We start from the raw sequence: 15,052 nt of genomic DNA, 5'->3' as shown, positions 1-15,052 counted from the left end.
AATGTAAATGTGAAAACAATAACAGAAAATTGATGACAGATGATCATAGAAAAATGATGAAAGATAATCACAGAAATCTAATTATAATGATCATAGAAAATGACAAGAACTACTTCCAAGATTCATGTCAACATGTTCAAAATTTGTGATTTTAAGCTTAGTTTGGGTACTCAAGGATTCAGTTAAATGCCATTTGGGTCCATGTTCTTTGGTGAGAAATGTTTTATTTGCATTCATATAAACTTCTTAAAAAAATGACAATTTTTTATCCAAATGTAACAAACATTTATAAACAACATTTGCTTAACATTTCTGTACAGTTTACGGTATTTGTCACGTGTACTGAAAGAACGTCCTGTACTAAATAAACTGCACTGCATTAACTAAAAATAATATATACACGTTTATCTCCTTCCAAAAATATTTAAGTGATTACACTTTATCATTTGGTAATACTACCTTTATTCTCTTCTGATGACCAAACCAAGTAAATGTGTACACAAATGGTTATAGAATTTAGCACCACATGCTGTCTACATAAGAAATAGTAGTTCTATAGTAAAACAAAACATGTCATGTTCCTGAGAAAATGTGTCACATGGATATGTACATTTTGGTCACAAACTAAACAGGCTGGACTAGTAGAAATTGTATATTGGATAGTACTGTGTATATTTCATTGTGTGGGAAAGCAAACAATTAAAAAGTGGTACAATGAATTACCGTATTTCTTGCATATTTTTAATTTCAACTGAAGAATGAAACCCATTAATAATGTGCAATTTCTTTTTCCTTTTGTTTGTTTAAAAGCAGAATCTCTCATTAAAATACTACAATTAAACGGTGTATATTTTGTGACAATGAAATAGTCTCAGCACTGTTTGTACAGAAATGTATTTTTCATCTTTCACAATATGTGTGAATGGATTTTAGTGGGTAAGTCTTTGAATATAAATGACATTGTGTACAGCTTATCTGAGCCAATGGGTAAGTGCCAAGCAATGTAGTGGACATCCACTATTATATATTTATATTGCTGCAACTTTCTAATTGGGGGTAATAAAACATTGAACCCAATTCATGATTACATGTCTTCAAACAAACAGCTGCACCAGATGAGTTTCTGATGCAACAGTCAAAATTTTCCAACTAGGCTTAGTGTCAGAATTTTGTATTCCAGATTCTGTGACAATGGCTGAAGTATTCTCATTCATATAAAAGAGAAATCTAGCCAATTTTCTAACCGTGCTTTTCTAATCTCAGTCTCATTGTCTCAGTCTAGGTGTCCACACACTAGCAACTACTTTTGACAAAAAGAAACTTTTGTTGTCTTCTGCTGTACCTGATTTAGATGTTCTAAAATCAAACAACAACAGATACATTACACACAAAACTCATACATCAACTTAAGGTCTCTCTGTCTTTGAGAACACACCATACAAAACATTCTGAACGAGGCAGACATGTACATGCACAGGAATTGGAGCTATTTGGTATTATCTTAGAAACTAGTTTGTTCCAAACATGGTTAATTTTATTGTATTTGTAGGCCCAACTCAGTAAATTTTCAGGTCAGCATCATTAAATATAGCTAAAAGTACCTAGCTAGTTTCAAATACTTCATGTGAAGCGAATTAGTACCCGATGAATACTGTTTGGAATCTGCCAAATATATTGCAAAAGTACAGGGTTATTTTAATTTAATTGGAAAAGATTGGGTGAGAAACATAAATGTCTGCATTTGTACCAAGACAAGGAAATCCCAGTCATGGTGTTACATTTTTTGTCTCCCAACTCAGCATAGCATCATGGGGGAGACAAATAATATAACCCACTGACTAGGATTTCCTTGTCTCAATCCAAACCCCAATAAAGGTTATATTAGTCTACATCAAGCAGTGTCTATATGATATCCATTGTTGACACCCCAATGTTGTACAAAACATGTTTTAGGGTTAAGTGGCAAACAGGAAGTATGCCTACTTTATCATCACAGTTTCGTCTTTTGTGTATGGAAATTGTGCGTTGTAAATGACAGAAAATAGTTTAAATAATTATTATATGGTGATTGAGTTCAGTTTACAAGGTACTTTAGTGTAAATTAACTGCGGAAACAGTTCAAGTGTTGCAACTTCTGTGCAACAACTTTGTTGTTTTTTCCAGCCTCTGTTCCAACTGGATAACCAATTTTTTGTGTGTCTATTGCTAAATACTCATTAGATTTCACTTTAAATAACACATTTTGATATCGAATTGATGTTTTCACAACAGTAATTATTCAGGGAAGAAACAGAATACAGTTTTCTCATACTATCAATACGTTCAAATGAAAATATACTGATACGGGCATTTTTGGATAACCATGATGCAACCCCAGTCTCCCCAGATCATGAAGCACAATAGAGGAAGTGGGTTTGACACCACCTTCCTTAAAAAAGGCAATGCTTATCAATTCAGAATAACAGAAATAATGGTGAAGAAAAGAAACCACACATTAAGCATTTTAATTGACATGAGACCATGGATGATTCCAAAAATGTCAAATGGAAAAGATGAATCCTTTCAGGCCATATACAAAAACAAATAAATACGTTTATCAAATTCATTTTGTCTACCTCAAGTTTGATTTGCAATCATGCCAGCAAAGCTTTTGACAAAAAAGTTTTAAAAGTATCAAAAATGCACAAAGCATAAAAACTATTCTAATGACTGTTCTAATGACTTAAATATCCAGTGAGGTCATCTACATATAAATACAAGCAAACTTATCAACGCCATTTACCTACATTAAGTGGTTTTTGAATAATCATGCTAACAAAGGTTTCGTAACAAAATAGTCCAAGACACAAAAGTTGTGTAAAAATTAGAAACATTGTTGTAATCACCTGAAAATCTAATTAGGTCATCTACATACAAACAAATGTACCCATATAATTTCATCTCCCTATACTGTCTTTTGTACAGCTGTGCTGGCAAGCTTTCCAAAACAGACACCTGGACAGGACTTAATCAAGATGATCACACTACAAGCAAAAAACTTGGAATCACAAAAAACTATGTTACATAGGAATTGTTATATGAAGTACCCACCCTCTACTGCAAGTAGCCCCTGTTTTAGCCCGCACTTGCCAGTAACTATTGTGATCATCAGAAGATTCAACAGCTGTTACAGACTGAAAAGAAAACCCAAAATGCATTTAGAGAATATCAGTGCATCAATAATGGTGTACAGGTATCCACCAACTCATGCACTTTCAACTGCACAAATTTCATGTTAACACTATTTCAATATGAATTGTTTAAATGAATTTTTAATAACAATAATGAAATTATTTGTCTAAAACAAAACAAATTAGTATTCATAAACACCTAAAATAAATGTCATTAGAGTTAACTGAATCACATATTTTTCAAGGAAAATTAAAGGCAGTGAAACCAAAATTTCAAGTTGCACAACTGGTCTTGGGAACGCAATTACCAAGCTGGGGGTTAGCTGTATGCCCACTTTAACAAAAACAACGTATAAACTAAGAGACAAGTGAATAACATACATTTCATCAAGGGGGCAAAACTATTTTAGTTTTTCACCCAAAAGATGAAATATATCCATTATTTATTCACATCAAGCAAATTTTCTTTTAATTTTATTCTCAAATATATTGGTTAGAAAAATGTGTAACATACTGAAGTAGATTTCTTACCATATCCTGCAGCAGTTTCCCATATATATTCTGCTGCGTTTTGTGATTATTCACACAGAAAATGTAAACAGGTACATAATTCACCTTCCCACAATAAGAAAAAAAGACAACTTATGTCTTGTTAGAATTTGAACTTGAATTGTGTTTAATGGGAAGTGGCCATATTTACTGCTCGACTCTGTAAGCATTTAAGAATATCTTAAAATTCCTTGGTTAAATGTTACTGTATCCATGACTACTGACAGCCAGTGAAATATTAAAATTATTTCCCTCAGAAAATCCAATAAGTCATGGCCTGGCATAAAATAAGTGCAGTTATAGTTATATCCAAGTACAAATGTTTTGGTGCAAGATATATCCAGGACATTCAATGTTAAGAAGTATATGTGATGTTAAATCTTCCGATAATTACTCTTCATGCACTATTAAAAGAAAAGACCACCAGCACTACACAGTTCTAATCTCCACACTGCTATGCGTACGCTGTACATATGGCTGTATAAAAAAAGGCAGCACACTTCCTCTAACTTGCAGAATTAGAGATAAAGGCTTGAATCTCCAGGAGTATCGCATTTAAATAGGCAAGTCAAATAACATGCTTAAATTCAGATGCCTACCAGATGTACACAGCCACATTAATGAATACTGTCTGTACATGCTAATGAGTCCAAATGCACACTGCACACACCCAAATCTACCACTGCCTGGTCCCTGATCCAATACCCGTATCACATATAAATATGCTTTTTCATGCCTAGTAAGTGTATATTTAGATAGAGGGTGTCGATCTCAACAGTTTCCAAGATACAGATATGCAGTGTTTCCCTTTACGCACATTTGTGCGTCACGGACGCATGCTGGAGAAAATTAACGCACAAATTTTGTTGCCATGCGTTTTTTTGACGCAAGGGATTTGCATAATGCAATCAGGATTTATTTAATATCCAATGCGTTGGACGAAGGGTGGCATCGTGTATCCTTCGCGAATAGGCATTGACTGGTTCCCCGCTTTGTTTACTCCCTGTGCTGGGCTGCTCTGTTCGTATAGCGGAGTGGAACGCAGGCAACATATGAAATAAGGAACCAGACTAGCATAGGCAATGTTATGACGGAGTAGCTTCCCCTAATCTCGTGAGCTCAGCAAGATGTCATCTTGATGTTTAACCTCAATACTTGTTGCACTAGAAAGCGATCTCCAGATTAAAACATCGTGCACTAAAAGTCATTAGCGAAGAAAGTGAAAGAAGCAGAACACAAAAGAGTAACTGTGACCCAAGACATTCTTTCACAACAAAGAAATCAGTAAACTTGCCGAGACAAATGCGTTTATTTGGATTACACAGTCAGGAGGGCATTGCAGATTTTGTTGGTTTTTAACTTTGCTGCAATAAAAGAAAGACCTTAAAGTTCAAGTGTAACATATTAGAAACAAGATGAATCATTTGCCTCCTTGATTTTTGGATAAATTTGGTCCGGGACGAAGTACAATGAAGCCGATGACAGTACACATTTTATGACAGGCAGTAAATTGTCATTCGGTTATAAAGATTTATTAGGCTTTTCGTATTGGCTTGTATGTAATATGTTGGTCTATGATATTGCTTCGAAAGATTATAAGGAGACTGTTAAAAGTACAATTCTAAAAGAAAAATGAACTAATAAAATTACTTTTTGAATGGACAATGCATTTGTTTGTTAAATTTAATTTGTATGTTTAGAGAGAGAGAGAGAGAGAGTGTATGGTGTGCAAGTTGCAATATCCTATTTCAAGCTGAAAAAGTACGAGCTGGATGAAAATTTGTAAGTATATTTTTGACCCCACATATTTTATCTGACCCCCAGTTCTGACACCAAAGGTTTTTTTTTACCCTCAGTTTTACACCCCTGGGGGATGCACTGGATATGATTTTGGTCTTCCATACAAAAGCTGAAAAAAATGTTAATGGGATTTTGGGGGTCTACCCCCAACAGGGTCTCAATGGGCAGTGCCCCTGATCTGGGGTGCAGGCGGCAAAAAAATCATTTTACACTCATAACAACAACAAAAAAATCATTTGAAAAACTAATAAATTTACCAAAAATGTTCACAATATTTATTGTCACATGTATTTGTTCTCCAATACTATTAGTGCTGAAGGTATTCTGTGTGCATGTCAGTGTTCACATTGTAATTATGTCACAATAATTTGTCAATTTTTGCAGCAAATATATTATCCTTCTCTCTTTTCATAACAAATCTGTAAAATAAACACCCAAGTACACCAACTATATACAAATAATCACTTTACACAAACTGTTGATATGCAGTTGAGCTCTTTCTGTGGCTTTGGCAAAGATTTCTTAAGTTACCTTTTTTTCACCACTGACTTTTTTGGCTCAATGTGCAATCATTTCTTTTCCTTCTCAATGAAAGCCTTTTTCCTTTCAAGCTGGTGCTTGTATTGGCGACATGCAGTGCACATATTCTGACAGAGGGCTACATCTGTTCTCTCGTGCAAGAAATCTTTCTTCTTACAGTAATCATAGCACTTTTTCCAGATGCCTTCTGAGCTTCGATTTTTCCTTATGCAGATTCTTTTGTAGGTGCTGTTCCAAACTCTTCCAACTGCAATTACTGTAATTCAGATCTTTCTTGCAGAGGTCACAACATGCCAGTTCTCTAGCATTCAGTTTTCTTATAAACTGACCAACTAAAGTACTGTCAACTTTTCACTCCAGCCATTCCTATTTCCATACATTTTTTAAACCTTTATTTAAACTTTCATGTCATGTCAGCAACTCAGGATGCCATGTTTTGCAAGCAAGCTTCTTGTTTCCATTGTCATCAGTTTCCATTACATAAAGATTCACTGGATAAATTTAAACCTTTAACCAATCAGAAAACTCTTTATGAGAGTTGCGTGCTAACTAATATATGAACGAATAATTTATAGGGCATAACCGACTTTTGATCCGGAAATCGGATTCCACCGGATAGTATGAACTTCCGATTAATTGGAGTCGGACAAGGCAGGAACGACTGATTCGGATAATAAAAATAATAAAGTTGAATTTCTATAGCACCATGTCTAACACTGCGTGTCATTCGATAGTGCATTAATTAAGTTAAATAAGAAGTCAGAAAGTCCAATATGGTCAACACAACGGGGTGAAACGATAATACTTGAGTTAGACCGAAAGATTTAAATTTATTAAAATATATAATACAGTCCTAACCTTTATGTCAACATCCTCAATAATGAAGGCATAATATTGAATACACTGACACATGCTAATGAGGTATTAAAAGAAAATGATTCTTACAATCGTAAATATAAATAAAGTTAATAAGGAAACTTTCACAGCACAATAAACTTGTTTCAATCACCGATCACTTTGGAAAATGCAAGAATCGATCAGATTTCATTGCTTTTATTTAAGTCGCCGCAAGAGGCCAACTTTATAGGACCAAACAAAAGCCTGTTTTATTTTTATTTGACCGCGACATTAAAGCATGGCGGCAAGATCAACTAATTGTTGAATAAAGTACAGGATGGAACTGGCCGCTTGCCGACATAAATGATTAAGGCGGGAAAATTAAAGCCTGGCGGCAAGATCAACTAATTGTTGAACAAAGAATGGGTCGGCACTGTGGCTTTGAACTTCGTTGCATTTTGCTATAGTCCTGCCATATCCTTCCTCTTGTGACATCGGTGTGATATGCAAAACGTGTGTAACATGGTTTAAAAAGTTAATTTGAAAAACCTTTTAATTTAGCATTTCTGATTAACTGAATCGTATCCGGAATCGGAAAAATTTCATGCCCAAAATCCGGAATCGGAAATCAGTAGAAAAATGCTAATCGGTTATGCCCTAATAATTTACAAGGGTCCTTGCGGAATGGGACTGGTCAGACTGTTGTTTTTTAAAACGGATCGAAAATGATATAAAAAAACAGACTATATCAAGAAAAATCTAATTCAAGTCAGGAGATAAGCAGATTTCCACTTTAAAACGAAGGAAAATTATGTCTGAAGATATGCACAAGAGTGAATATGGACACTGGGCCAATGTTTAAACAAAAATTTCAAAAGTGTTGGCACAATCTACATGTACAGGAATAACAGTCTCAAAGTTCAAGTTCTAGTTTAGCACAAGAGCAAGGATGTTTTACACATACATATATGTATCTTTTAATACTTACCTGTTGCCCACTTCCAGATCCATATTTTACATCATGTGAATGGAGACGCACACCATGGTGGGCATTTAGAAGCTTAAGGGATGATCCACAGGTTACAAATTCATAATTAAACCCTGCAAATACGAACAAAAGGATGTTACAAAATTAAACAACTGAGGTTTTTCCTTGCACACTCAAATATATACAACAAATCATCATGAAACTGAACTGGCCAAGAAGCATACGAGGGTCACTGCTAATTAACACCAACAATCTCAGCATATAAAAAAACTGTCTTGTTCTCAACAAGTTTCTGACTAGTAACAGCTGTCATTTATGTTGTTTATTGCTCATCTTAATGCCAAACATTAAACAGAAAATCTTAGTGCCATTTTAGCAGTAGGCTCTTTCAGTCTTAAAAAGGACAAAATTGAAGGGTACACTAAATGCTATTGACTGGTGCTACCATTTTACTTTAAAATAATATCTAATGACACAGATTGCATCTTCCGGTAAATTTATTCATACTTCAAAGAAATTTTTACAACACCCATAGTTGTTGTGACTAACCATTTAAGTGCTATGTACATGGAATTTTGTATTACAAGCTCTCTCAGTGCTGAATTATTTGATAAAATTGCACTGCTTTTAAATTACCTTTTTTAATTGCTGCACAAAAATGCCACATGAAAATGTATTGCTGATCTATCAACTTTATTTTATTCATCAAGTTAAATATGTAACTCATCTTATTTGCATCTTCATGCATAATTACAAATCACATTTGTATTTCATCTCTATCTTTTTCCCTTTCTAATGAAAAAGTTTAAATATGTCTAAAAACATACTGTATTCTAATTTTTATAGTGACTCAAGCATATATATGTCTATCAGTTACAACTGTATTTCCAAGTTGAAAAACTCATATGTATGGAATAGTTGTTTTATTTCCCTATACATATGCATAATTGATTAAATAATACTTTTATCAACAAAGATTATGAAATAATCATATAACTAGAATTTCTTAGAAATGCCTGACAAGATACAGGCATTGAATCCAATTTTGCCATTCCATTTCAGAAATAATGTTGAACTATGTCCCATTGTACATTTACTAGTCTAAGAATAGGTAACAATTAAAATAAAGCCAGTCCTGAAAAAGAAAAGGTAACAGTTAAAATAAAGGCAGTCCAAAAACAGAAATGGTAACAGTTAAAATAAAGGCAGTCTGGAATGAGACAAGGTAGCAATTAAAGACCAGCCAGACAAGGAAGAGAATAGGTAAAACATAAATAAACAGCCAGTCCAGGAAAACACTGAAGTAAAATTACCCCTCCACCCCCATAAAGTCAATAATGTTCATAAAACTGCTGTTGTTCTTGTTATTTATTCTAGTATATGTATGTCATCTTGTGCCAATTATAAGCTTATACAAACAGCTACCTGTCAAGCCCATTACTTGTTCAGGTGTTTTCTTGCTTGAAATATTTAGAAATAACTGTACAATTTTGGATGATTCTACTTATTAATCAGTGCCCCCTAATGGCCCCAGAAATTTTGATTTGAAATATGCCAATCAAAAGTTAGTCAATATTGCTTGCAAGAACTTCTCCCATTCATAAATGTCATTTTTGTTAATAAACAGAAACTGTAGTTTTAAGTTTGTTTTTTTACCTTATCAGAGGTCATATTTATTACACAGAACCTCGGCAATGTGTTTAGGCGCACTGAATCAAAATAAGTTAGGATCAAAGCTGGACACTATTTGGCAAAATGACCTCTCTCAAGCTTGAATAGGGTGAAAGTGGCAGAAATAGGAAGCTAAGTGTACAAACTTCTGAATAGTTACACTTTGCATATTTTCATTAAATGTTCATAAAAATAACAAATAAATAATAATACTTTTCTTGATATAGTTGGCTTCAATACAATTGCATTATAATATAAAATAGTAGCCTCATTATAAGTTACCATTGAAAATCTGCAATAATTTCCATACCTGGTCTCATTTTATATGCTTGTATGATGAAATATTGATAAAATGATTCATCTAATATGTAATAGACATGAATGCATCCATAGGGTCATATCTCTGGTTTCCAGTTAGACTATACAGATTCACTTTTTCATTGGCTTTCCAAAGAACATGCTTCTATATTTATCAACATAATTTCTGGCATTTATCATCATCAAATTAACACAAAACTGACTAAAGAACATCATATTTCCCTTTGTATCATTCCACCTTCGTACTTGAAAGGAAAGTTGATCTTTTACTCTGATTATTATTCCAATGTTTTGAAACAATGGGTTGTGGGTAATGCCATAAAATCAAAGCAAGATGATATCAAGTTTGCCTTTTGGACCTGGTTTGGAGAAATGAGATTCCACGGCAAATATTTCACTTGAATCACCATTATACAGACAATGTTAAGTTTTTGCATTCTCCAACATTTGTGCATTATCAGAAAGTTGACAACTTCTAAATACATGTATAGAAAAAGGACATGTACTCCTTCCCTAATTAAAACAATGTTTCTGACTATGGTAGCTATTTGGACAGATAACAGTCATCATAACAGTACATATTGGTAATGACTGATACAATGTGTGCTTCAAATGGCTTATATTCAACACAACGCCTGATATATGTTGTTAAGGTATGCTTAGATTCACTTAGTCTAGAGTGAAACATTAAACAACTTTTTCAATAACTTAATACTTTACTTCTAATTGACAAATGACATTCTATCTCATGCTTTCTTTTTTAGGTAAAAGGAATATGCTTAATTGTGCCCAACATTTTATTATGTCAAGTTGTATGGTTTGATGGTGGGACTCCTATTTTTGGTAAAAATAGGAGTCCCACCATCAAAAGTTGCAGTCCCTTCTTTCCTACAGAATCAACACAAACGAGAGTGCATCTATTTTTAGATGGAGAGGTTTTCATAATGTAATCACTCACTTTAATATAGCTTCATTACAACAGTCCATTGACAGGATTGCAAGTTTATGGTTTATTTATTTGTCTACGTCCTTGTAGTAATTTTAGGCAATGGTTAAATGGTATCCGATTTGCTGTTTTTTCCCGTATTTTCGCAAATACATGTCAAGTCGGAAAACAGCTCAGACCTTAAAGCACATCTTGCGAATTCCACAACAAAGCACTGTCCCATATGTTTCTGACCAACATAATTTGCATTTTAAAGTTAAATCTTTAATAAAATAATACCTTGTCTTTGCTTTCAATGATTTGGATATTTTTGTGACAATATTTGCCCGACGATTTACGAAAACATATAATCTAATAACTGGTGCATTCCAAACTTAGCGAAGTGTGCCATTTTTTCACGTTAGGCCTACTGGTTCACTTACAGTTTCAAACTAATTTTGTGACGAAATAGTGTACAAGAAGCAGTTAATATATATCCAGATCACCGATTCTGATCTTAAAACACATGTTTGGATGTTTTATCATCAAAGGATATCATGCAGGAAATTGATAGTTGCTACCTTACTTGGAAAAGGGTTAATGTTCAATCAGCTATCAAAACATATGCTTGTTAATGGGCAAGAGTTTGTTTTTTTGTTAACGTAATTGATATAAATACTAGGCCTAGCTACTGATGTCTTTATGAGTACATTTTGCTACAACACTAGAACTAACAGGGCTAAGGCGAGCGGCATTTTGAAAAAGTATGGTCAGTCAATGTACCTCTTAAATAGCTCTTGTTCGTCCATCAGAGTGATACTGAATTTTGTCAATCCAAGTAAGGACTTATTCCAAACACTAAGCTAGGCATCACACACTTTCTTACACTTAGTTACTGTCCTATCCGAACTATCAATTCTAGCAGTTTTAGCACTCTTCTGAATCTCATTACAATCTTTGTAAGTTTGCCGTTTAACCCAAAAATACTTATCCAAATTTACAAATGGCATTTTGCTTAAGTCTCAAAATATCTTGATTCTGAGGTCGCGTGCACTACTTATTCCGATATTTTTGGAAATGAACACGATAAAGAAATCTAAAGTTGTTTATTTGATGTACTTTTATAAATGACCACATTTACATCTCTGGGTCTTTCTGACTCTGAATTCAATCACTGTAAATATCAGTACATTTTCGCATCCAGTGGCCAGTCAAAGCCATTGAACTTGCCGCCCAGCTATTGCATCACAGCTAATTGATCAACACATTTTCCCACAAAGCAGGTGGTTGAAGCAGGACTGGCAAGTCTTTGAATTTTGCCGCGCACACACCTATTACATGCATACAGAGGACTCCTGCCTCAGTGATTTTCTGCGTCCCAGATCAAAAATTGGCGTCCAAATATGCGTAATTAAGCATTTCTGAGATCTCTGTGCTAACTTCGAGCCCTATTTATGTTGTAGTAGGGTTTAACACCATTTTTAAGCATACATATAAATCAAAGGGTGATCTGCTTATGAGTATCTGTGTTGAGAAAACAATATAGCATAGATAATTAATCATGCTGAATTTGTTTCTTTTAAGTCATTTGACTGGCTGATAGTTTGATTTTAATTCATTTGATCGGCTGATAGTTTGGTTGCTTAGCCTAATATTATTAAGGTGCAAGTGCAATGAGCTAAATAGAATACTGCCGTCTCATTGGCTGACAAAAACTGAGTTAAAGCATCTGCTGATTATTCATTTTCAGTCAACCAATAAGGGGGCTGGCTATTAAGCAAATGCAATCATGGCTATTTCAATCAGTAGCATGGGTAAATGTCTGGCATTTTTTATAGGTATAACAGGAAGTCAAATTTTGTGTAGGCATACAAAATCGAATCCCTGAGCTAAATATCGGTACCAAATTTATTACTCTACACTTAGTGTAGCATGAAATTACTGCGTTCTAAAATAGGTCACGTGAGGCGATAAGAAAAGGATTATAATTTATATAGTGCATGTATAATTTGTAGGTAAAAAGAAAGCAAAGACACAAGACCCTGTGATGGTTATCATGACAGTGAGTACAATTTAAAAAAATAATAATATTAAGACCTTTATCAACGCACGGGAGTTTGACGCTTTATCAATAAAGATGAAATCTATGACAATACGAAAATAGCCTGATGTGCACCATAACTTAGCACAAGGTAGACATAGGACTGTCAGGGGGCATAACTGTATCTGGCTTCCCGTTTTCTGTGGCCTCTTAGGTTCCAGAACAGTGGTCTGCTTATACGGCATATTTTGAGATAAATTTCGCATTTATGCATGGAAAAGTTTTGGAACCCAACAGAACACATATCCAGATTCACGTTTATGGCACTAAGCAGCCTGTGGAGGGAAAATTAAGTGTTTTTGCGAAGCATTGAAAATTTCAAAAGTTTTATTTCCATACATTAAGAGGAGGTAATAATAATAAACACATTAGGTCTTAAACTGCCAACAATTTTGAATATATCTTTGTTTATTTCATATTTCTGAGTAAGCTCTATTTACCATACGAAGTCTCATTTCATGTGTACAATCTGGTCGTTTCAGCCATGTCTGCAATGACCGGTGCGTAGGCCAAGTTATCACTCAAATATTTAGCGCAATGACCCAATTGTCGGTCAACGACATTAGTGTGCAAAACTCGATTTAATAACCTCTTGAGGTTATTTCATTCATATATATATATATATATATATATATATATATATATATATATATATATATATATATATAGATTTTCATTCAGATAAACAAAATATTGTTTCTTTTGAAATGCATGTATTCAATTTATTTAACTGAACGGTGTCATGGCAAAATTATTCCTGTAGGAATTTAGTCCTAGAAGGACTTATTCAAAATAATACAGATAATTGAAAAGACTCATGTAAACGATGATTTGGGTTTGTTTCATATTGTTGTCCTAATTAACATTGAAGCTATAAACATATTTTGGGCAATAACAAGAGTTATAGACTCTGTTCATTGTCATGAAATCAAGTGGGACCATGTTTTTCTGAAAATTGACAAAAATGCATTTTGAGAATTGCCCACCCCACACTCATTTCATGTCCCGAAATCACGCCGAGATGCATGACAGAGACAGTTGAGACTTAATTTTTATAATTCCTGGATGCATCTCAATTGAAAAATAACTTGATTTACTTGCAGAAACTGGTATTTCAATTTTCATGTCCTATGTCTACACAAGGTACAAATTTGGTGATATCGAGTTTTCAGAGATTTCATAAAACGTTATTGATAATACGTCTACCTTTTATGATCAAAGTGCCTCGCCATCAACGTTCACGCTTTGCACACACATCCGTGGCTTTCGACTAAGTAGCAGGTTTAACTATTTCAATAGCTACATGTTTTAAATGATCATATTTTGTTTCCGTTTCATGTTCAGAATCTGTAATCGAGCTACTGAGTACGGATCCGAGTTATTATAGATACCGTATAAATTCGTTGGGCCATATACTCAAAAGGAACGCCTGTTCTTCAAATACAAACCCATATATGTGCGCTCTATGCAAACCAACATTTGTGATATTTACCATGAACAAATAAAAACGATAAAGCAAGTATAAAGGCCTTGAAAACATTCTGCAATGTCCTTGTTATATCCATTTCTTCGTGTTGAGTATCTTCCCCTGATGAAAGCGGAAACGTGTTTCTCAACACGAAAGATCTTCGCTACACGTTCGAATATTTGATTGGCTCACTGTTGGTGATTCTAATATCAAAACCAATACATAGCCGTATAGTCATTGTTGGATACGCCGATAGGATTTAGACTATATTGACACATTTTTTTATTATTTATTAGTTTGTTATCTCACTAATTATCAAAATTAATTTAAAATGGTGTTTTAAAAATGCTCATACTGACAGAACAGGAATACTTACGAAAAAAGTACTCTTGTCGATTTTCGACACATTTATCTTCAGACAACAGTGATTTATTTATTCTAACACCATAACTTATTATAGCTAATTACCCGGTTTTTTCAATTACTTTTCTGATATCGATCATTTTTAAATCGGATGTTATGTCTTACCTTCTCCAATCAAGTAATTCAAGATAACTGATTTCAATAGCAGTTGACTAGTTCTATTTGATTATCCTTAATGTGAAAATAAAATCATATTTGAAGTTGTAATATTTCAAAGTGCTTTCTCGTTTGGCCTTTTTAATTTCCAATATGGATCCTGTCC

At 33.9% G+C, this 15,052-nt stretch overlaps 1 protein-coding gene across 1 annotated transcript in view; it reads right to left on the bottom strand.

Moving 5' to 3' along the window:
- LOC149790319 (stromal cell-derived factor 2-like) overlaps positions 1-14,526 on the bottom strand; it is a 32,044-nt gene extending 17,518 nt beyond the window's left edge. Inside the window, exons 1-3 of the mRNA XM_089972370.1 lie at positions 14,392-14,526; positions 7,885-7,997; positions 3,091-3,173 (exon numbers count right to left, since the gene is read on the bottom strand). Of these exons, the coding sequence (XP_089828496.1) occupies positions 3,091-3,173; positions 7,885-7,997; positions 14,392-14,464 (269 nt within the window). The 5' untranslated portion in view covers positions 14,465-14,526. The remainder of the gene's footprint in view (positions 1-3,090; positions 3,174-7,884; positions 7,998-14,391) is intronic.
- Between the last annotated feature and the right edge of the window lie 526 nt (positions 14,527-15,052).

Source organism: Sinohyriopsis cumingii, chromosome 10 (assembly GCF_028554795.1).
Source record: "Sinohyriopsis cumingii isolate HCF-2022 chromosome 10, ASM2855479v2, whole genome shotgun sequence".
Lineage (NCBI taxonomy): Eukaryota > Metazoa > Mollusca > Bivalvia > Unionida > Unionidae > Sinohyriopsis > Sinohyriopsis cumingii.
The sequence above is the reverse complement of the archived record's forward strand: the minus strand, read 5'-3'. Positions and strand labels throughout refer to the sequence as shown.